The sequence below is a fragment of the Halichoeres trimaculatus genome, unplaced genomic scaffold (genome assembly GCF_033239565.1).
Source record: "Halichoeres trimaculatus isolate MK-OKI-2021-1 unplaced genomic scaffold, fHalTri1.1 fHalTri1_scaffold_19, whole genome shotgun sequence".
In the NCBI taxonomy this organism is placed as follows: domain Eukaryota; kingdom Metazoa; phylum Chordata; class Actinopteri; order Labriformes; family Labridae; genus Halichoeres; species Halichoeres trimaculatus.
This window is the reverse complement of record NW_027437197.1, coordinates 13457097-13479019: the sequence shown is the minus strand read 5'-3', so window position 1 is coordinate 13479019 and position 21923 is coordinate 13457097. Positions and strand designations below refer to the sequence as shown.

Here is a 21923-nt window from a genome sequence, read left to right as displayed (position 1 = left end):
ACGGTCAGGACCGTCCTCTCTGACTGACTCTCTGTTTTTCTGTCGAGCAGTGGATTACCTGGAGAAGATGTGGTCCGGACGGGAACCTTCAGACATCAAAAGTAAGAGTTGATCGGTGATTCTGGGTCTCTTTATGTGAAGTTTTTGTACCACTGACTGACTCTCCGTCTTCTTTCCAGTCGAAAGAGACAGCATGGCAGACTTCTGTGTCCTGGGTCAGAGACCTCCTCCTCACCTGGCCAGCCTAGCGCAGCTCGGTCACCTTGGAGCTGGCAGTCCGCTCCTAAAGGCAGGCTCAGGAGACCCCCAGACGCCACCCCAGCCTCAGCAGCCCCCTCCGCCCCAGCAGCAGCCCTCACCTCACGGCCCGCTCCACCACAGCCCTCCCCTCCGCACAGGCCAGGTGCCTCCTCCACCCCCACCGCCCCTGCCAGGTGCCCTGCAGCCCCTGCTGGGTCCAGGTGGGATCCTCTCCCCTCAGCTCACCCCACAGATGGTCCGTCAGCAGCTCGCCATGGCCCACCTCATCAACCAGCAGCTTGCCGTAGGCCGCCTGTTGGCCCATCAGCATCCGCAGGCCATCAACCAGCAGTTCCTCAACCACCCGCCCATCCCACGGGGGTCGTCCAAACCTGGAGGAGACCATCCAGGGAGCAACCCATCGGCTGCTGAGGTCTCGTGTGAGATCTACCAGCAGGTCAGAGACGAGCTAAAGAGAGCAAGTGTCTCCCAGGCCGTGTTTGCCCGCGTGGCTTTCAACCGCACACAGGTAGGAAACAGGGGGAAGAGTAGAACTACAGTCAGAGAAAAACTGATCATTCACCCATCACATCCTCTTTAACTTCAGAGCTGCATCCTCATAAACTAACAGGATCACTGATAGAGAGTAATTTTTCACACAGCGTTTAGCTAATTCTGCGGTCAACCACCCCGGGGTGTTTTCAGGGGGATTAGAGGAAGCGTAGCAGGTTTCTCACTGGGTCATTGAATCTCCTCCGCCCTCACAGCAGCACAAACACCTGATGCATTCAGGCTGTGCTAAACTGGTCCCCACACGCCCCATTAGATCGATGTAATGGGAGGTGGATCATAGAGCTGCCACTATTCAGGCCAGGTGTCATTTAGTGCATGCATGTGTGTGTATCAGTGGATAGATGTGTGTGAGCTCCAAGCACACACACTCATACTGTATATGGCACTTGGACGTGTATTTATTAAAAAAAATTTCTTGAATAAATATTTTCTAACTTGATATTCAGAAATAGAATTATGTTAATTAACTCTATTACTGCTAAAATTCTTTTAACTTCATCTTTCAGGTCTATTTTTAAAACATGAATCAGGAGGAATTTGCTTGTTTGACAGGAAAAGTGTTTTGGTTCATCTCGCAGAGTTATTGTGTTCTGAAATATTAATTATATTCAATTCGTTTCTTCATCTTCAGGGTTTGTTGTCAGAGATCCTGCGGAAAGAAGAAGACCCTCGCACGGCCTCTCAGTCTCTGCTGGTGAACCTGAAAGCCATGCAGAACTTCCTGAACCTGCCCGAGAGTGAGAGAGACCGGATCTATCAGGAGGAGAGGGAGCGCACCATGAACCCCACCGTCGGCCTTCCTGCATCCAACTCATCCAACTCTGGAGCTTCTCGCCTCTCACAGGTTAGTCCACAGCGGGTGATGGAAACAGTCTGCAGAGGAAGAAGACTGAACCTGTTTTTCTGAAGTTAAAGCATCCAGGAATGAATGAAGCTTCTGTAAAAACTTTGCTGATACTTTTGCACCTCTCACACGTTTAACCATCACCACTGTTAGGATATTTTGGGAAGTGAAGGCTGCACATGATGCATTAACTCATTTTAACTAATTTTCAGAGTCTTTCCAGGAGGAAATGCTGAGGTCTGATTTTTTTGTGAAGCATGATTTTGATTATAACTTGCTGTGTGTGTGTTGGGTGTTTGTGTGTGTGCATAGAAAGTGTGGGAGAGGAGCTTTGATGACCAGATAACCCCAGATACCTGGGCCTCCATTTGGAAGAACAAGACTAAGATCTCCAACTCGGTGAGTTATCTGAAATCTCCAACCTGCCCTCACAGAGTTCAGCTGCGGCACGTCATGTTTTCTGTTTTAAAGCTTTGTTTTTAATCTTAAAGAAATCCTGTTTATAATGAGAAACAGCCTCAAAGCCTCAGAGCAGCATGCTGTAAACATAAAGGACATTATAGAGCATTTGTTTCCATCTGCAAAGAACAATTTAGAGACATCAGTGATAAGGATTTCTCTGTGATGTCAGGGCAGACAGCCATTCATGGAGAATCTGAGAGCTATTCTTATTTTGTCTGTAAAATTATCTCAGCATCGTTTATTCTGAGGGAATGTAAGCTAGCTGGTCCCTACTCGTCTCGTGGATGACTTCAAACGGTGTGTATACAAGCTCTGTGAGAGCCAATACATGTTCGCTCAAACAGAAACAACAAAGAAAGACAAAAGAGGAGGACTTAATGACTTTGATCTGTAAACAAAAGTCATGTGGAGACGTGCGCTGCAGATGTGAACACTGCACGGCTCAGTCAGATCATCAGCTGATAACCCCTTCCCTCACATGTAAACACCAGAAGATGCTTTCAGGATAAATCTCTTTTTTTCTAGAACATATCCAAAGCACTTAGTAAAAGATTTTGTGCTTTTATGTCATTTCCTGTCATACAAACTTATCTGATGGGGTATTCAAGCTCGACTTTATTCTGTACTCGCTGTGTGACATCATACGTTGGTCTCCGCTCTCAGCCAAAGCCGAGTGGGCCGACCTCTGACTCCCCCCTGAAGATGGATCCACTGGTCAACATCACGTCAGGAATCTACGACGAGATCCAGCAGGAGATGAAGAGAGCTAAAGTGTCGCAGGCACTCTTTGCCAAGGTGGCAGCCAACAAGAGCCAGGTGAGGAAGACGCAGCAGGACAGGAAAAGGAGGATTTCATACTTCAGATTGTCTACTTTGTTTGATGTATGCACCACAGAACTGAACTGAAAACCTCATAAAGATTTGGAAACATTCAGGTCATTGGTTTAAGTTGGAATGCTGCAGGATTAATGATTGCTTAGGCCACTCTTAGTTTTTCTTTTGACAGTTAAGATGCATGGACACTCGTAGCTTTTGCAGAAAGTTGCTTGGACAGAAATCTCCAAATGCAAGAGCCTCAAAATCTAAGGACTCAAACTGCTTAATGTGCCGCAAACCAAGCTTCTTTTTTGTTTGGACTGTGTGATTGGCCTTTTAGTTAATAAACAGATGCGAAAAATACGCGTCTAGTATTTTTGCGTGAATATTTTGCAGGTTTCGTATTTCGTAGATTTTTTTTCTAACCTGTTTTTTAATGCAAGCTTTCACATCAACAATGTTCTTGCGCTGAGCAAAATTGCGGCTTTTATTTTTTCGGGCGAAAGTTAATTTTTCTTAAGTTTTGCTTGCATTGAGTACACATCTGACCAATCAAAATGCTTGTTGTTGACAAGTCACATACCAAAACATTCAACAGTGATTGATTGAATCGATAAGATTTTAGTTTAACGATCCTGTAGAGAGTACGATTCATTGCTCTGTGAGGAATGTCTCAAACAGTCATCTTCTTTTGCTGCTGATTGATTTTAAGAAGATGGTGTGAATAAATTGCATTTCCTGCACCACATAAGCTTAAAAAAGAGGGCATGCATGTTTTTTTTTATGAACCTCTGAGACAGAAACAAAGAACTTAATCTGAGAAAAAATGAAAGAACAAAATCCCAGGAGGAGCTAAACTTCTTTATAGACAAAGGTTGAACTAGCAAAGATAAGTGAATGACGTGTGAACATAAGAAAGATGATCTTCAGAGATCTATACAGTATTTTCAATGTGTGAGCGTGTGTGTGTGCGTGTGGTTAGCGAGGTCCCCCAGCTCGCTGGGTCTGGGGGTGGCTGAGGGTCACGGCTCACTGCACCCATCTGCTGCAGCTGGCCACAAGGACAGCGAGCAAGCGGAGAGAGGGAGATGATCAGGCTATTAGCGGCGCTGCTGCCCAAGGTGGCGGCTGGTTGAACACAACAGCTGGTGTCACAAACCGAACCAGTCTAGCAGATATAATTCAATCTTCTCCATCACTCTTCCTCTCGTCTTCCTGTCCTACATCCACCTTTCTCATTCTGCTCACTTCCTGCCCGCTCAACTTTTCATTTTTAACGCATTCTGAGAAAACAGTGCAGTCATTTTATTCCACAGTCACTGGGTTTTAAACTGTTTCTGTTTTCTTTTTCTTTTCCAATCCTTTACTTAACTGTGAAACCAATCACCCTTTGTCTCCGTCCACTCTCCAGGGCTGGCTGTGCGAGCTCCTCCGTTGGAAGGAGAACCCAAGCCCTGAGAACCGTACTCTGTGGGAGAACCTGTGCACCATTCGTAGGTTCCTGACACTGCCGCAGGCAGACAGAGACCTGGCGTACGAGGAGGAGTCCCGACACCATCACACAGAGAGGTTGCACACTGTCCTCCACCTGCCACAGGACACACAGGTAAGACCCAGACCTTTAAGTGTTTACAGCTGCAGCTAACATGCAAACTCATATCTGCATGTCCAGCTGGGAGATTATATTCACACCTGGCGTTAAAATGCATCTCCGGAGCACGCATTAGAAACAGATTTCCTGAACACGCCACCTCACCTCACAATATTTACATCTGCTGAAAAAGACTGTAAACACCTTTTCTTGATTCAGCAGCGCACAGAAACCTCCTGAATCTGTATTTCCACCAACATGATCTGATTTTGGTCAGCATACCAGAGTTTACTCTACTCTGACATACATAGGTGTGTCTGCTGCGTGGAAATGTGTTTTATTTACGTTCTGTTATGATCTTGTTTTTGTCAAATGTCTCCTGAATCATTTCCTGTGCTGGTGCACGCTCTAACCTGCAACATGTCTTAAAGGAATAGTTCCACATTTTTAGAAAAGAGCTGAACAAAAGCGAAGGTGAAATAACTCAAATATTTACAGAGCAGTAACGGGCCGGACATCTCTCAGCCAGAGTTTCTCAGAGACTTTTAAGTTTTTGCATCTGGTTCAAGTCAAGAAATGGCTGAAAACATATGCCCCAATATCTCTGTTTGATTTCTTGTTTTGTGCAGATTAAACAGATTTAAGTGGTCAGATTTAGAGGAACTGGTTTGTTCCTTTTGGTGCCTTCGGTGACCGGTCCAGGGTAGCTGTTTCCCCTCATTTTTACTCTGTTCATTTCTTTAAAAATGAAGATCTTCCCACCCAGAAAGCAGATGATTATGCTTCTAAAATCTCAGCTATTTCCAAGAAAAAGTTCTCACACCCAAGAGCAGAAAATACTTGTGCCTTTGAAACATGGCCTGATTAAATGTGCAGAAGTGTTTTGCATCAAAAAACTGAGCAAAATTACTCTCAATGGAAAAGAAAAACTCACTTTAGGAAGTATGAGTATCATCCTGCTTTTATATACTGCACACTTTCACATCCTTTACTTGGATGTTGCAGCGTCATTCATTTGTTACTTATTATTTGCATCATAAATCTGAAAATTAAAGCTAAACACAGCAACAGAAAAAGCAAGATGTGCACAACATTTTGAAAAGTAGAAATAGTAGTGGTTGAGTAAAACTTTTAAGAGTCACAGTTGCAGAACAAAACTAAATTTGCTGATTTATTACTGTTTTTTCAATAAAGTAGGACATTTTTTGCCTGGGTTTGAAAGACAACATGATCATTATCTTAGAAAATAATTATACATCACTCCTTAAAAACAAAAAGTTTTCCATAAAAGACTTATTTAGTTGGTTTGAGTAAAAAATGTGACTTTAAGATTTCCCAACAGCTCAAAAGTTAGTGTGAACATTCACTGTTAAAGTCAACCAGCATGAAATGTAAGACACATGGCCTCTGAAGTTTAACTTTTCTTACTAAATGCATCTGTATCAGTTTAAAATCTGCAGAAAACAAAATCTGCAGAGGTGTCATCTCCAGACCTGGAGCTATATTACTCAGAGGAACTGTCTCGTTTGAGTCTGCACCGTCATTATTAATCCTGTCATTAAAAGCTGTTTGCTGTGAGCTGCTCCGCTCTGTTTGATGTGTGTGCACATGTGTGTGTGCGTGTGTTTGTGTGTGTTTGTGTGTCCGTGCGTGCCCCAGAGGAGTGAAGAGTAAACAGTGTAGCTGGGTGGTGTGGCACTGGAGGAAATGCCCCATTAGTTTAAAAAGATGAGGAGGGTTAGAGAGGCTGCAGGAGGGCTGAGGGGGATCGATGCAGAACACACACACACACACCTCTGTCATGACTGTAACCTTCCCACTCCAACACATAAAAAAAAACACGCTGACCCTGTCTATCTGTCCTTGTATGGATTATCTTATCTGTTATTGATTTAAAGTAGCAGAGGGCACAAAACTTTACAAAACAACCTTTTCCTATGATGTTCCTGCAGCAGTCAGTTGTTTATCGTCTCTAAACACAGCTGCAGCGGACAGGTAGAGATTTCATTCAAGGAGTATCCATGGGAGGAATCCAACTCAAAAAGTAACTTGATTGTTGGTTGGAGACACTTTTTATGCAGGTAGGAAAGGTCAGCTAAACAGTCATGTGACCTCATTTCCTAAAGATTTCTAACACACCTTAACCATCTAAGACTAGACCTCCAGATTTAGCAGTTATGTCTCTCAGATGACAAGATTCTAACAAACCTTTCTCCTTGTAGCGATACTTTGAAATCCTCATGGAGGGAAAGAAATTTCATGCAGGTTTGGCGTGAGCTCATGTCTGTCGTCCCGCTGAGAGAGTCTGTCTCACCAGCAGCTTTAAATTCTAAACTATTATTCACCACATATAGTCCATACCATCTGCCATAAATCAAAACCAGGCCTGAAACTTCCCATTTCAACATGACTGTTCTGTGGCTCCGCCCCCTTTACCCACTCCTCCCATTCAGAGCTGTGTATTAAAGGCTGATGGGAAGACTGGGCGGAAGCTGTGGTGGCACCATTAACACATTCCTCTGCTCCTCCAACACTCCCAGCAAGGACTAAAAATAAAGTTCACCCTCATAACGCCCCCTTCATACACACACACACCCGCCCTGAGAGACACCAGGAGAAGAGCTGTGGAGAAACACTGGTGATTTATTAATGGGAAACGAGGTGTGTGTGTTGCTGTCTTCAGACCCTCCTCCTCCTCCTCTTCTTCCTCCTCCATCCCAGATGAAGCCACCACCAACCTCAGGCTCCAGCCAGCCTGCCACCACAGACCACACATGTGTCCCATCTGCCACACACACACACACACACACACACACACACACACACACACACACACACACACACACACACACACACACACACACACACACACACACACACACACAGACACACAGACACATCTCACACTGATAGAGGGTAATGTGAGCGCTCCTTTGTGTCGTGGACAATGAGAGGGTCCAAAACTGCAACAAGGAGCCACAGAACACACATGAAAAATGAATGTGGTAAAAACTGTAAATCCCATAGACTGAATAAATAATACACACACTGCCTTTGTGACGTCACTTATTCTTTACGCCACCAGAAGTGACCATATTTGGGCAGGAAGGTGGAGCTAGGGGGCGTCTGTTAGAGTTGAGAGTTATCAGAGCTGGTTTATTAAGACGTTTGGCATCAAGTTTCACACTGATTGAGTTTTAATTTGTGGTGTTTTCTGACCTAACTACGAAGTTTATCAGACACAAGAGGCTCAGACTGATTGTGGTGCACAGCGAATAACAGACTTGTCATCTCAAGGTCTTTTTTATCCAAACAGTCATGCATGAGCCTCCACAAATAAATTATTCTGACAGACACTGATGCTCCAAAAAGCCAGGTATTGTACGCACAGACGCAGATATCTGAGGATTAAAGATAACTTATCTTTAAATAATGTGAAAACAGTCTAATGAAGAGTCTGATATTCACCCCCTGTCACTAGAAAAACTGCAGTAATCAGGTGCTTCTGCAGGACGTGGTTTGAAAATCCTCGCAGTCTGCGTGTGTTTGAACCGGACTGTATGTACAGTAGCGTGAGCCACGTCTGCATGTTTCTGAGCTCTGGGACATCTCCAGCTGTGTGTATTAAGTCTGCAGGTGCTGTGTGAGTGTGTGTGCATGTCAGTAAACTCAGCAGCATCACATTTCTCCATGAGTGACACGGTCCTGCTGCTCGCTCCGCAGCTCTTATTCATACGGCTTTAGCAGTTAAGTGCATCCCACAGCTAATTTGGCAGAGTCTGCCCTTATAAATTATTTCTTTATTTTTTTTGCTAAATTGATTTCTGCTGCAAGAAGAGGGATGTTTATGTGTATGTGTGTTTGTGTGAGAGAGAGCGCTCACCATGGTGGAGACCCCAGGAGTGGTGGACTAGAACAAGAAGTAACAACCACTGTGCCCGTCCTGCTCTCTCTGCAGCGACACATCACTCCATGGAAATCTCTCTGTTTCAGTAAATATGTATGAAATGCAGAATAAATAAGAGTGGTCAGAAGTGGAGCATCAGCAGCGGACGTTTCTGCTTTTACGGTTAATCCCTGACTGCACTGACACGACAAGTTGCTTCCTTTTGTGTTTGGAAATTGTCGTACAGTAGACTACAGTAAACAGAGAAAAGTGCCTGTAGTATTTTATGTATCACATTTTTTAAACAAGACAGGTTCAATTCAAGAGGCAGGACTTTGCATAGGAGTCACACTTAGACCTTTCCCTTCCCATGATGCAACTCTCCCGTCTCTTCTGCCTGTTGAAAAAAAAAAAATTCTAACCAAGTATTTTGAACTCCCCTCCCTGATTTTGTAACTCTGACTTCCTGTCCAGGCCCAGGCAAAGAAAAAAGATGTTATATGACATCATCAGGTATCACTTTCTCAGCGCCTGGAAAGTTCCCACCAGAACCATTACACCACTGAGCAGAATCAGTGGACCGGCCCTTTAAGAGGTCTCATGATTCTTTAAGAGTTATGGGAAAACATCTCTAAACTAAGTTTTTGGATATAAACATCGAGGACTTTTGGGGCTGTAAGACTAAAGCAGATTCTTTTGACCCTCTTGTACAGCTTACTCATCGGCAGTTTTTACTTTATTGCAAATTTTTGAGTTGCACTTTGGTTCCCTGTCTGTCTGTAGATGCAGCTTTATGTTTTAGCAGAAAAAATAGATTTTTAATTGCTATTCTGGTTAAAAACAAAGTTAAATAAATCTCGAGAAGGGTTCAATACAATCATAACGCCCAGAAAGAAAGTCCCTTTTTTTTATTTATCAACTTTTTCTGAGATTTGTCAAAATTAGACTCCCTTTCAATAAGTTGTTATGCACTTTTTTAGTAAATTAGGAAAAAAATTAAAGGCCACTAAACTTCTTTTCCTGCTCCTAACTTCACTTTAAGATAGAAATGACTCCCCCTCATCCCTTCTCTCCCCCTCTCCCTCCTCAGTGCATCCCGGTGGCCTCTTATTGTAGGAGGGTGGAGTTTTTGGCAAACCACAATTAACTTAATTGTTTAATTGCAGATAAATGGAATGAATACCACACACAGACTGAACCAAAGAAATATGCAATGTCTCAAGAGCATGCACATAAACAAATATACGACCACACAAACACACACATGCACGCACACACACACACTCAAACACATGCACACACACTTAGCTGCTCTTCCCATCTGAATAACACGACGTGTTCAGCTTTTCATCAAAGAAACATTATTTTACAAATAAAAAAAGAAAATCTGAAGTGACTCATCTACTCCCTCAACTTGAATCATGAATTACAAGCACACACACTTATTCCAATACAGCACTGACATACACACACACAAGCAGCAGGACAGACAGACAGACAGATGGAGAGAGAAGGAGAAAATAAGAAAACACTCTCTGATTAACAGGAAAAGGTGAAGTCATGCACAAAACTAACAGAAAAGTGATTTTTCCTTCATTACATATTTATCTCTGTGTTAATGGTGTCTCTGGTGGTCACACACTGCCTCCCTCACCACACACACACACTCTCTTACACACACAGCTAAGGGCCCAGGAGAACCAGAGCTCATTAAAGAGAGGATGAATATTTCATGTTGTATAATTCTTTCATAGTTCTGCGCCGTAATTTGCCTTGATTTACGTTTAAAAGAAAACTTTTTCATTTGAGCGCTGCACAGAGAGCAAAGGAAGGCGGAGGAGGAGAGGAGTGAGGGAAGAGGAAAGAGGAGAAGGTTTTCAGGAATATTGAATCATAGCCTGAGAGGAGCGGGTCCGGCTGAAGGGCTCCAGTGTTTGTGGTTTTGGAAGAGCAGAGCGGCATTGTGTTGCTCTGAAATGACCTAAAGTTTCTCCCAAAGTGTGAAGGTCAGAGAGGAGGAAAAAGTCGGACACTCTACTTAGCTTCTTTAAACTTGGCATTACATCATCTTTGTCACGTTACCTAACTTTATTTTCAAGCCTTTGTACACATTTGCTTGCAGGCTAAATCAAGGCATCTGAAAGCAGGGAAAATTATTAAAACTTGGCTCTATTAAATATCCAGTTTTCAAAATTTTGAATACCATTGCAGTTTTTCTTGCAAGGCTGGCAAACACCATGAGGAGATCTAAGGTTTGGTGACATTTCACCAACTCAAAGATAAGAACAGAGTGAAATGTTGTTCATGCTGCAGAGAAAGTCCCTGCAAGAGGGAAATGCCCACTTTCTCCACAGACAGCACAAAGCTTAAAATACAAAAACAGCATTGATAGTTTCAGACATTTTCCTCTGATGGTTAATAAAGGCTCTGACAGGCAACGAGAAAAGTTTATCTGAAAGTTTATTCAGTTTGACATGTTCTGGTGATTTAAGTCTTGAGAATTTATGCAGAAAAAGTGAAGAAAAGCTCCTTTGATTTGTTCTAATAAAAGAAACTTTATTCAGAAAATTCTCCATGGATTCATCCGCGACCTTTTTCAGTAGCTTTATTTTTGTGTCCCTTTTACCTCCTGTAAGATGTACCATATTTTACATAAAACTGTTTGATTCTTTGTTTCTTTCACTGATGACTCTCTCCCAAACCTTCACTGAGTAAAGTCTCATTTTAACTTTGACCATGATCTTTCTCTGCCCTGAAACAAGACGCTGTTTAACCCAAACCACCGTCCTCACTTTCACCAAGCTGTTTTTCTCCATGAACCAGAAACCTTCCCCGAGGCCACAGGTCAGAGAACTGTCCATGAATCAGTCTTAGTGTAGTGAGGATCTTAAATTGATGGGACTCAGTTGAAGGTCAGAAACCTTTTTAACATGAACTGTGAGGACGTGTCGTCCAGTGATGTTCTGGGGTGTGTCTGCGTTTCCAGTTAATGGTCCCCAGGGTGCAAGTCTGCTCTGCCTGACATATGACTAATGCTCTGTGTTTAGCAGTTTATAATCATATTTAGTGAGAGGAGCAGATGAGTTTAATGATTATCACCTGGTTTTGTGTTCCCACACACTGAAAGGTCTCACTGCTGCTGCTGCACTAAGACACATCAACACCCTGCCAGGCTGAGAGTCAGAAAATGCTTCCAGTAAATAAAGAAGAGGGAGGAGTCAGAAATATTGAATTTGTTTCTGAGTTAATTTCACTACCTGTGGTAGAAAATATGGAGAAGGGGGAAGGGAATGTGTTACTCGCTGCATGCTGGCTTATATTTGCAACCCCCAGTTATGATGTAAACGCTTGCACATACACCAAAAAGGGGTCAAGGCTTCTTCTATTTGTAATCCAGTGTTGGTTTTTCTCCTAAATTTCCACCAGGCGCATTATGGGAAATAGTCTTAATGGGAATCTGCTCATGCAGGATGGGGTAGACAGTCAGTGGAGGTCAAAGGGTACAGATGTAGGAGCTGGAAGGGGTCTCATTAAGGACTGAAGGTGTACAAGAAGCAAGGGGAGGAGTGGCGGGAGGTAGGAAGGGATGAGGGAGGTGGTATTGCGGGCTGGGGCTCCTGGCGTCCATTGGTTCAGGGTAGATTTGGATGTGGAGTCATGTTGGCTTGGCAGAGGCCCACTTCATTAGTGTCCTGATGCATTAGAGGTGAGGAGAGAAAAAGTGGTCAAGTAGGAGAGGGAGAGAAAAGGCTTGAGGGAGAATTAAAGGTACGAAAGAGGAGTGAGGGATGAACTCTGAGGAGCCGAGTGGTGGTCTGTGTGTGTGTGTGTGTGAGTGTGTGTATTTGGCTCTGCTCTCTAACATCATCATTAGTGCATGAAGGAGACCAGGCCCCGCTATGTGAGCATGCATGTGTGTGTGCAGCGATTGATCCAAGAGTCCTTGCTGTCGGCCCAAATAAGCTTAAAAATGATGAAGGTCTGAGAAGCAGGGCGGGTGGAGACTTGGGTTTCGTAATCCTCCTCCATGATTTACCCTCAATTTAGTTATTAAGTGTCTGTGTGAGTTTGTATCTGGATGTTTGTGGAGCTAATGTGTGGTCCTCATTAGGGCAAATAGGGTAAATATCTTTTTGTTGTGGCCTGGCTTTTCCAGCACTCTCACAGTCTCTTCTAAAAAAAATCCCTCTGTGTGAAAGAAATGGAGGATTATGTGGGAGGAAAGAGAGAAAAATGTCAAAAAACCTTCTGAATTCCTGTAAATTGGTCATCCCCCCTACCGAAAATAAAACCCCTACGAGTGAAACCGGAGCAATTTCATGGTCTGGCCTGCCCTCAATATTATTTAAGTAATACCCTGTTATTATTGAAGAGAGAGAGAGAAAAGCGAATGACTATTATCTTTATGTGGGTCCTTTAATTTTAATGCGCCACAGATTTATAGCTGGGCATTCCAGTGGGGAGAACCCCTCCCTGCTCTTAAAGCGAGCGGGCGGGACACGACCGCAACGCTCTCACAACAGCCACTACCTCCTGACAAACAACCCAAAGCCCCACTTTCCCTCCCAGCTCTCAGTCCGGCCTCCTTGCTGCTGTCACCGAGCCCTCCTGCTGATCCTGACAGCCAGAGGAGCCGTCTGTGTCAGGGAGGGCAGCTCCACCCATCACAAAAACAAACACATTTTTACACCCACCCTCATTGTCTGTATTTATAATCTCTATTTTTTTCTGTCCGGCCTTCTCATTTGTCCTGTTCTATTCCTCTCATTTTAAATCTTATTGGAAACCTGAAGCAGTCTGAGCTTTAATCCCTGAACTGAATAATTGACGGGCCTGAGTTAATAAAAATCCAGAGACACTATCTGGACTCCATGTTTTTTCCAGTGTAAAAGTACACTTGTGTCAGCTTTCCAACCAGCAGTAAAGTTAAATTTTATTTGTCCCAAGTCTGGTTTCTCAGGCGGCTTTGATAGATGAATGCCTAATTTAAGTCAATACTCAAGACAAATCAATAACCAGCCTGTGTTTGAGTGAGTTCAACTGGAAAGCTTTAAAGTTTTTTTGACGTGTGATGATGTAGGAACCACATACATTAAACCAGAGACTGTATTAAACATGGATGTAGTCTTTGTGGTTTTAACTACTGTTTTCAAACAAGACATTTTCTACTTGCACAACAAGCATTTTACAGTCCAGCTCTTTTTGTTTCAATTCAGAGACTTCTTACACCCAACAAAACAGAAACAACATGAGGAGTTCCCCATGGCATGTTTCTTGAGCCCATTTCTTTCAGATAACAAGAGTTAAAAGTGTTCTGCCTTTTAATTAAATGTTAATATTTTGATCTTAAGAGTACAGTTGCTGACAAACCAGAATGATCCTTTTCAAGAGAAATTGGCTTCAAACTGAGAAGTAATGCACATTCATTACTTTTCATTTTGTGGAGATTTTGTGTACGAACACTGATTCTGTATTTGCACCACGTTTTCTAACGTAGATCACTCAGGCCCATACAGCAACATAAAAGCGGTGATCAGTCAGTTTAAGAAAGAAACTTTTGTTTTTATTGTTACTCCATGCCTAACCAAACATAACTAACTGAGGAGTTCCCTAAGGCTTGGTTCTTGAGCCTCTTTCCTTAAAACACCACATGCTCCCTTTAGCCAAAGAATACTTTCTCATAGCTGCAGATAAAACTCCAATTCATACAGCAGATCATCAATTTAACGTGCAGAAGTCCCCCACACTAAGAAAAATGAGATGAATTGATCAATATGTCATTTTAGTGGTTTGTGGTCTCTTTTAGTATCATGGGGGTCATTTTTTCAACTTGTTTAAAAACCCCTGAATGCTTTTAAACTTCAAGATTCACAGTCACCAATTTTTCATAATTTGTTACATCTTTTGAGTTTTTAAGTCTTATTTCAGCATGATATTTCCTGTCATTTTAAGTGACAGCCAACCTCGCACTTTTCCTCCTGTTCTAAACCTTAATACAACATGGTCTTTTTACGACTGTGGTTTAAGTTGTTTTAGAGCAACTTGTGATTTTACAAGCAGCATTTTTATGCGTTTTCTCAAAAAATGTAATTTATCTTGCACAATCTTCACAAGTTTAACTCTTACCACATGAATAAATTCATGCATCTTTACACCCACACTGTCATGTTCTAACTCAAGCACACAGCAGTTGCACCCAACATTCTTTAAGTCAAACAATTATATCACTTATTATCCTCTGTTTAACTCCACACTCTGTCCCCTCGCAGGTTTCTAAATAGGCTGGTTAAAAAGTGACGAAAGTCAAAAGTTGTTAAATAAGAGACTTCCTGGCAGACAGGTGGTTGGCGTTTCACTAGAGCTAATCTTACACACACACATTAGGTCAAAGGTGTAGTGGATAGAAAACAGTTTGCCTGCCAGCCTTTGAGCAGGTTAATAGACCCTGACACTATGTGAGACTTGTTCTCACCCTCAGCTCACCCTGCAGCCCTCGCGTGGGCTACTGTGTGCTGGAGGAGACAGCTGTAGCTAACAGGCCTCAGCTTTTCTCAGAGGTCTCGCTGTTCTAGTTTTGCATTCTGTCACTGAAATGTTTCAAGGCTGCAGTCTTGATCAGGGGTCACTGTGCCCCATTAATCAGCTCTTCTGTCTTTCTCGCCAGGCACTCCACAGGCCACCCCCGACCCCAATGAAGGAGCACCGCTTGTCCCCAATGCGTGAGGAGCAGCTCTCTGCCCCGGCGAATGAAGAGGGGTCGCAGAATGTGGGAGCAGGAGCTGCAGGAGGAGGATGTCTACCTGGTGCAGGGGGAAGTGGTGGGACCAACAAGAAGCCACGATCGCGAACCAAGGTAAGATGATCCTGTGTTCAACATCATCACTGGGAATGTGCCAGAGGTAGAAAAAACCTTTTGGTTGCAAAGTTGAAAACAGAGAGTCAGAGTTATAAGTTCATTGACTCAGATGTCCCTTCCTCTGCATCTTCTTCTAGATTTCCTTGGAGGCTCTGGGGATCCTGCAGAGCTTCATCCAGGATGTGGGCCTGTACCCAGACCAGGAGGCCATCCACACCCTGTCAGCACAGCTCGACCTGCCCAAACACACCATCATCAAGTTCTTCCAGAACCAGCGCTACCACGTCAAGCACCACGGCCGCCTTAAGGAGCTGTGTGAGGGTGCTGCTGCCAGTGGGGGTGTGGATGTCAGTGAGTATAGAGAAGAGGAGCTGCTTTCAGGATCAGAGGACCCTGAGTCCAGTGAAGATGGAGCTGAGGAGATCTATCAGACCACAGAGGGGAATGGAGGGAGTGCAGGGGGGATGAACCAGCCCCCAGCGTCCTCCAGCTCCAACTCCAACCAGTCATCCTCGGGGAGCAACGCCACTCAGGAGGAAGGCAAGGACAAGGGGCATGGCCGACCTAGTGGACCTATGGCCCCTGGGAGCTCCTCATCAAGTCCAAGAGAGCAGGCTGACTACCAAAGGTAGAGACTGACTCTCAGAGAGGAAAGGATGGAGAGAAACCAACTTACAGAACAGGAGACAATAGAAAAATCAGGAAGGACTGGTCAGGAATGAACAGAGGATGACTGCATAGGAACGGTGCGAAAGTTAATGTCTGTGTCTGCACAGACCAACCAAAAACCATTAGGCTGAAATACTGCACAGACTCTTTATCGTGACAATCTCAGACAGACATCTGTGAAAACCTGACAAGTAGAGTGAAATTACCTCAGCAGGTTTCAGTGCTTTGACACAGAAGTGGTTGTGCAACTGTGAAAACAAGTTTCCCAAAAATGATTTACTTGTAAACTCTAAAACTTTTGCTGCTCGTTCCTCCACCCGACGATGACACATCGTTCAGAACTCTCATCAGAAATCTTCGTTCTATTCATCAGAAAAGTAACTCATAGGAGGCCCCCTCTGAAATCTGAGCACAGTCACACACACACATCCTCCTTTCAGGCCCCACAGAGTGACATTTACAGACTGGATCAGGGGCCTTTTCAGACCTCTTCAATCCTAATAATCCTCAGGACACACTGACTGATGTTGCTAATGCCGATGCCTGCCTGAGAACATGGATGGACCACAGCGCTAACTGTCCATCCTTGAGCTTCATTACATCAAGGAAAAGATCAGAAAACCAACTGAAGTCCTCGCCCTCACCTCACCAACACGCTCCAGAATCACTACCAGTCCTTTTTAGCACTTACTGTTCACTAAGACATTATGGATGTGATTTCAAGTTCTCCAGTGTTTCCTGTTGTAGACAGTGCAGCAGGAGGACTGCAGGGACGCATCATGAGGATGTGGCGTGGAGGGACAGTGGGTCTGGGAACAGCTGAAACATGAGGCAAAGAGAAAATGTAAAGAAAAGGAGGGACAGAGCGAAATTCAGCAACCAAACAATCAGTCACTTTATGTGCGGTAGTTCCTCTCTCCCTCTCCTCCCCCGTCTCCCCCCTCTTCTTCTCTCTAATTGAAGCCCACAGTCTTGTGTTTCACCACACCTACCCGCACTTAAACTTCACCAACCCTATTTATTGCTATCTTTATCCATGATTATTATTATCATTATTGTTATTATTGTTGTTATTATGGCTAGAATTGCTGTCATTGCGTGCTATTTTTAGTTTTATTTCCATGGTTTTTAAATATTGGTTTTCAGAGCTGGGCCGTTTGTTTGGGCAACACGAGACATTAAGAGCACTCTGCCCTGAGGAGGAGAAGAAAAGGAGGGTCAGAGATAAAACAGAAGCAGTTACTGAGTGTTATTTGGTATGGAAAAATCCTGTCATTTTGCATTATGTCATTTTTTTACCATTATTTCCAAAAACAAATATAGATAAGACTTGTTTAAAAAAAGAGATAAGAGGCGAAACTGTGTTTTTTCACTGATGTTGATGACAATCTACTTTTTTGAGCCATTAAAAAGAAAAGTGGCAGGTTTGACTCTGTTCTTCACTTTTGATGTCTGTAAATACCTGACACAGGATAAATTGTTATTGTTATATTTTTTTTATTTTGCTGAGTGACTTCAAGTGTTTGAGCCAATTTGGAGTAATAGAAAAGTGCTTTTTTGTTTTTCTTCAGGAAAACTCAGTGAAATCAGTTCATTTCATTGTGCCAGGCAAATTCAATCACAAGAATATTTAAAGAGGATTCTTTAGGGCTGCTTGAAGATGACTGTAAGAATCATGAAAAGAGAAAACCTCTCTAATTTTGTCAGTTGTTACCTTTTACTTCTGTGTAAAGCAGCGTTATTGTGTTCAGAGAAACGCAATTATTCACTGAGGTCTGAAATCAGAGTGTGAGTCATCAAAGCCTCTATTATTTTGGATAACACAGTTTATTGTAAAAATAATTAGAGATTCTATTTCCTTCCAAAGAGGCCTGCTTTCATCAAAATAAAGTGTCTGTAATTCAAAAATTCAGATTTTTCTGCCCCATGCTGTCACAAGCTGGCATAGGATGTCAGGGCTGCAGGCTGAGCTGCTTATCTTGAAGTTAATGTTAAGTTCCTGCTTTGTTAGCTGAACACCAGGATTATACTTTGACTGCAGAGGCCTCATTCTCTCAAAACAATCAGACCACACAACCAAAAGTAATAAAAAATATAAAACAAATAAAATTCACTGTGAGTATCTGCTACTTTAGAAGGTTTAAGACCTCATCTGGGGGCTGCTAGCTGAGATGCAATTAACATGTTTCTATCTAGCTTTCAAGGGCTTCAGCCAACATAGCTAACAAGAAAACCCTCAACCTAAAGACTTTAACACCAAAAATGGTCTCAACTGACAAAATTCAGAGTCAGGTTCAGCCCATGAGTTTATATTTTATATGTCTGGTGCAGTTGTGTAGAAGTCTATGATGTGTTTAAATGATATCAGAGAGTGGATAGGATCATCTCATCCTGATCTGCTGCTACACTCAAACATGACCTGCCTTTCAAGTGATCACTCTGTACGGTGACAATGTGCTATTCTGTATGACAGGAATCAGGGTTTGACTCAAATGCAGTTCCAATGAAATCTAAGTTCATCCAGCGTTGAAGTGAATTAAAATTTGTGAATCCAGAAATTGTTGGAAGTGTATTTTCATTTGCATGACATAATTATCACCAGACATTTTTATGGCTCCTTACATTCACACAGACATGCATGTTGTAGCGGGGCCAAGCATTCCTTCAAGCAGCCAATCAATTAAAAGTCTGTGTAAAGCCACAGGGGCTGCTAATAAGTGGCAGTAATTTACACACCAGCTCAGCCAGCAGCTCTCTCCTCACACGCGCACACACACACACACACGAGGAACAGCACTCTGGGTCCAACGGTTTCCAAAGGTTTCCTTCCTTCTTCATCTCTTACCAGAATAAACAGAAAGGAAATATAGGACACATCAACATTGCCATAACGTGCAAAAAAAAAAAAAAAAGGAAACCTCCCTTTCATCGTCATTTTTTGAGTTGGTTCATTTTGTCATAGTTTAAAGTATAAGGTTCCACTTGGTCTCTGCAGCTAAGATTAATGGAAATCAGTCCTGAGAACATAAGTATATGGGAGATAAGATTTACCCTTTGTCCTTTTTTTATGTTTTTAAATATTATTCAAAAGTGAAAAAGTGGAAACGGAGAAGATATAGCCTGAGAATTTCTTTTCCCCTAGGGTGTCTTAATAAGGGCCTTAGAAGTGTCCCCATTTTTTAATCTATTTTTTTGTTCAGGCTTTTTTTTGTCAATATTATGCAAAAAAACAAAAACAAACAAACAAACAAACAAAATGTAAGAGGTTAGTCTTAAAGGTTTCAAATGTTTTAAAAAAAAAGGTTTCCATGCGACTTGCCAATTAGGCTGTCAATCAGGAAACTTCTGATGTCTCCAAGAAGTTAAATAGACTAGTCGATGTAACAGACTACACAGAGCAATCAGCATGAAGCGCACACACACACACACACACACACACACACACACACACACACACACACACACACACACACACACACACACACACTTCAGCCACCTCCCTAAATACACTCATCTCTGATGAAGCTAGGCTGTGCAGAACAATGCTGGCGTTTAACCCTTCACCAGAGGTTGGGTCAAGCATTTAGAGAGCATATCTCTGAGTGTGTGTAAGTGTGTGTGTCTCTGTGTGTGTGCCACGCCTGTACACAGTAGCCTCTCAGAGTTGGTGATGAGCTGGAGGTTGGAGGTCAACCTGCAGAAGCGTTTCTCTCAGCTTGTGTCGTCTGCCTGAAGACAATCAGCTCATGCTGTGACTCTGCAGCCGTGAGGTAATTATACCTGCTGAGATACATCGACTTCTTTCTCCGCATCCCTGATCTACACACGCCCGTGTCTATGCCACATGCTTTAAGTGCTGACAAGATTCAAACAACAAGAGACAAACGTCTTTTTTAAGAGCTATGAGAAAAATAAAACTTCTCAAAGTTTTCACAAAGAGGAAACTGTCCCTTTATTCTAAAGATGTTAACCTTCTCATTGTAATATGCTTGTGGTGAATCTGCTGCGCTCTGGGAGCGCTCCTCTCCTTCCCCCTCCCCTCCCTGTTCCTCTCTCCCGCGGCTGCAGCCTGCACGGCTGCAGCAGATCTACAATCAGGCGCCGGCTTCTTAAGACGCTCGTCATGTGTGGACCGGCGCCAGTGGATTCCGTCTTGCTTCGTGGTAGTTTGGCCTCCTCTGTGATGAGTATACCTGATCTCGCGTTTTTGAGTACCTTTTCTTGTGAAGCTTGTTTACTGATCCTGTCTTTTTGCTGCTTTGTTCTAGTGCCTCCCTCGAGTCCCTGCTACAGCCCTTGCCACCTTCCACAGCCACAACTCTCTGTGTTCAGCGCTCTCAGGAGAGAGCTGTTAGTTACCGGACTCTCATACTCCATTACCTCCTCTGTGCAATAAAAACTCTTAAAACCGCTTCCTTGCCTCCGCCTCGCTTTTGGGTCCAGCGAGTACCTGCTAGTTCTGCTCAGAACTATAACAGAATCCACTGGCCTGAAGTATGGATCCAACCTCTCCAGAGGAGTTTAAGGAAGCCCTCACCCACCAAGGCATGCTGCTTGGAAGGCACGATAAGATGCTACAGGGGATGTTGGAGACTCTACAAGGCCTGCACCTTCAGATCAACCAGCTAACCCCGCAGGCTTCCTCCAGTGAGGTTAGAGTGCCCTCTGCTGACTGCAGTCCTGTGCTGCCCGCCCACCAACCCTCTGGCTCTGTTAGAGAGCCTTTTGTTCCCTCTCCCGAGCCATTTTCAGGTGATTTAGGAGCTTGTGCTCAGTTTTTGTTAAACTGCTCTCTTGTTTTTGATTTGCAACCCTCCAGCTATCCCAGTGATAAAGCTAAGGTAGCGTATGTAATTAATTCACTCCGCGGCCGGGCCGCTAAATGGGCCACTGCCCTTTGGCACAGTGATTCTCCTGTGCTTTCTTCTTTTTCAAGTTTTTCTTCTGAGTTAAAGAGAGTATTTGATCACCCAGTTAGCGGGAGGGAGGCTACCAGGAGACTTTTAGCTTTAACTCAGGGTTCTCAATCTGTTGCTGACTACTCCATAGAATTCCGTATTCTAGCCAGTGAGTGTGGGTGGGACGAGTCAGCCCTGATGGGTGTTTTTGCTAAGGGTCTCTGTGATCAGTTAAAGGATGAGTTGGCTACTAGGGATGAACCAGTCTCCCTGGAGGGTTTAATTTCGCTCGCCATTAGGATAGATAATAGATTGAGAGAGAGAGTTAGAGAGCGGGGTGCTAGATCCCCCAGACCAGTCCTGTTAGTTGAGCCTACGGCCCCAGAGATCCTGTCCTCTGCCTCCATGGTCAGGTCACCTAATCCCCAACCCCTGGAAGAACCCATGCAGTTGGGCAGAGCACACCTCCATCCACAGGAGCGCAGGAGGCGCATGAGCAACAACTTGTGTATTTACTGTGGCGAGGCCGGCCACTACATCGCCTCCTGTCCTTCATCGGTAAAAGGGGGAGGCTCACCGCTGAGAGAGGGGATCACGGTGAGCCAGATCTCTACCCCTGCAAACTCTATTCCTCGCATGTTGGTACCTGCTCAAATTCTGTGGGGACAGGAGTCCTCTTCCCTTCAGGCTCTTATTGACTCTGGTGCGGATGACAGTTTCATCCATGAAGGACTGGCTCAACAGCTCAGGCTGTCACAAGTTCCCCTTTCAGAGCCCAAGAGGGTCACCGCCCTAGACGGCCGCCTCCTCGCTATGGTAACACATCAATCCGAGCCTTTCACCCTCATCATCTCTGGGAACCATAGAGAGACTTTTCAGCCCTTCATTATCCACTCCCCCACTACTCCTCTGATCCTTGGTTACCCCTGGCTGAAACTGCATAACCCCTCTATAGACTGGTCAACCTTATCCATAACAGGCTGGAGCGCTTCCTGTCATGCTAACTGCTTGCAATCTGCCGTCCCTACTACCAGAGCTCCTCCGTCTTCCTCTCCACCTCCGGACCTGTCTGCTGTTCCTCCCGAGTA

General features: G+C 43.8%; 1 protein-coding gene across 1 annotated transcript in view; it reads left to right on the top strand.

The window, feature by feature from the left end:
• Positions 1 to 16453, top strand: part of satb2 (SATB homeobox 2) — a 45096-nt gene extending 28643 nt beyond the window's left edge. Inside the window, exons 8-15 of the mRNA XM_074695002.1 lie at positions 51 to 101; positions 180 to 769; positions 1445 to 1657; positions 1970 to 2056; positions 2783 to 2935; positions 4347 to 4541; positions 15056 to 15265; positions 15406 to 16453. Coding sequence (XP_074551103.1) covers positions 51 to 101; positions 180 to 769; positions 1445 to 1657; positions 1970 to 2056; positions 2783 to 2935; positions 4347 to 4541; positions 15056 to 15265; positions 15406 to 15900 — 1994 coding nt within the window. The 3' untranslated portion in view covers positions 15901 to 16453. The remainder of the gene's footprint in view (positions 1 to 50; positions 102 to 179; positions 770 to 1444; positions 1658 to 1969; positions 2057 to 2782; positions 2936 to 4346; positions 4542 to 15055; positions 15266 to 15405) is intronic.
• Positions 16454 to 21923: the final 5470 nt, after the last annotated feature.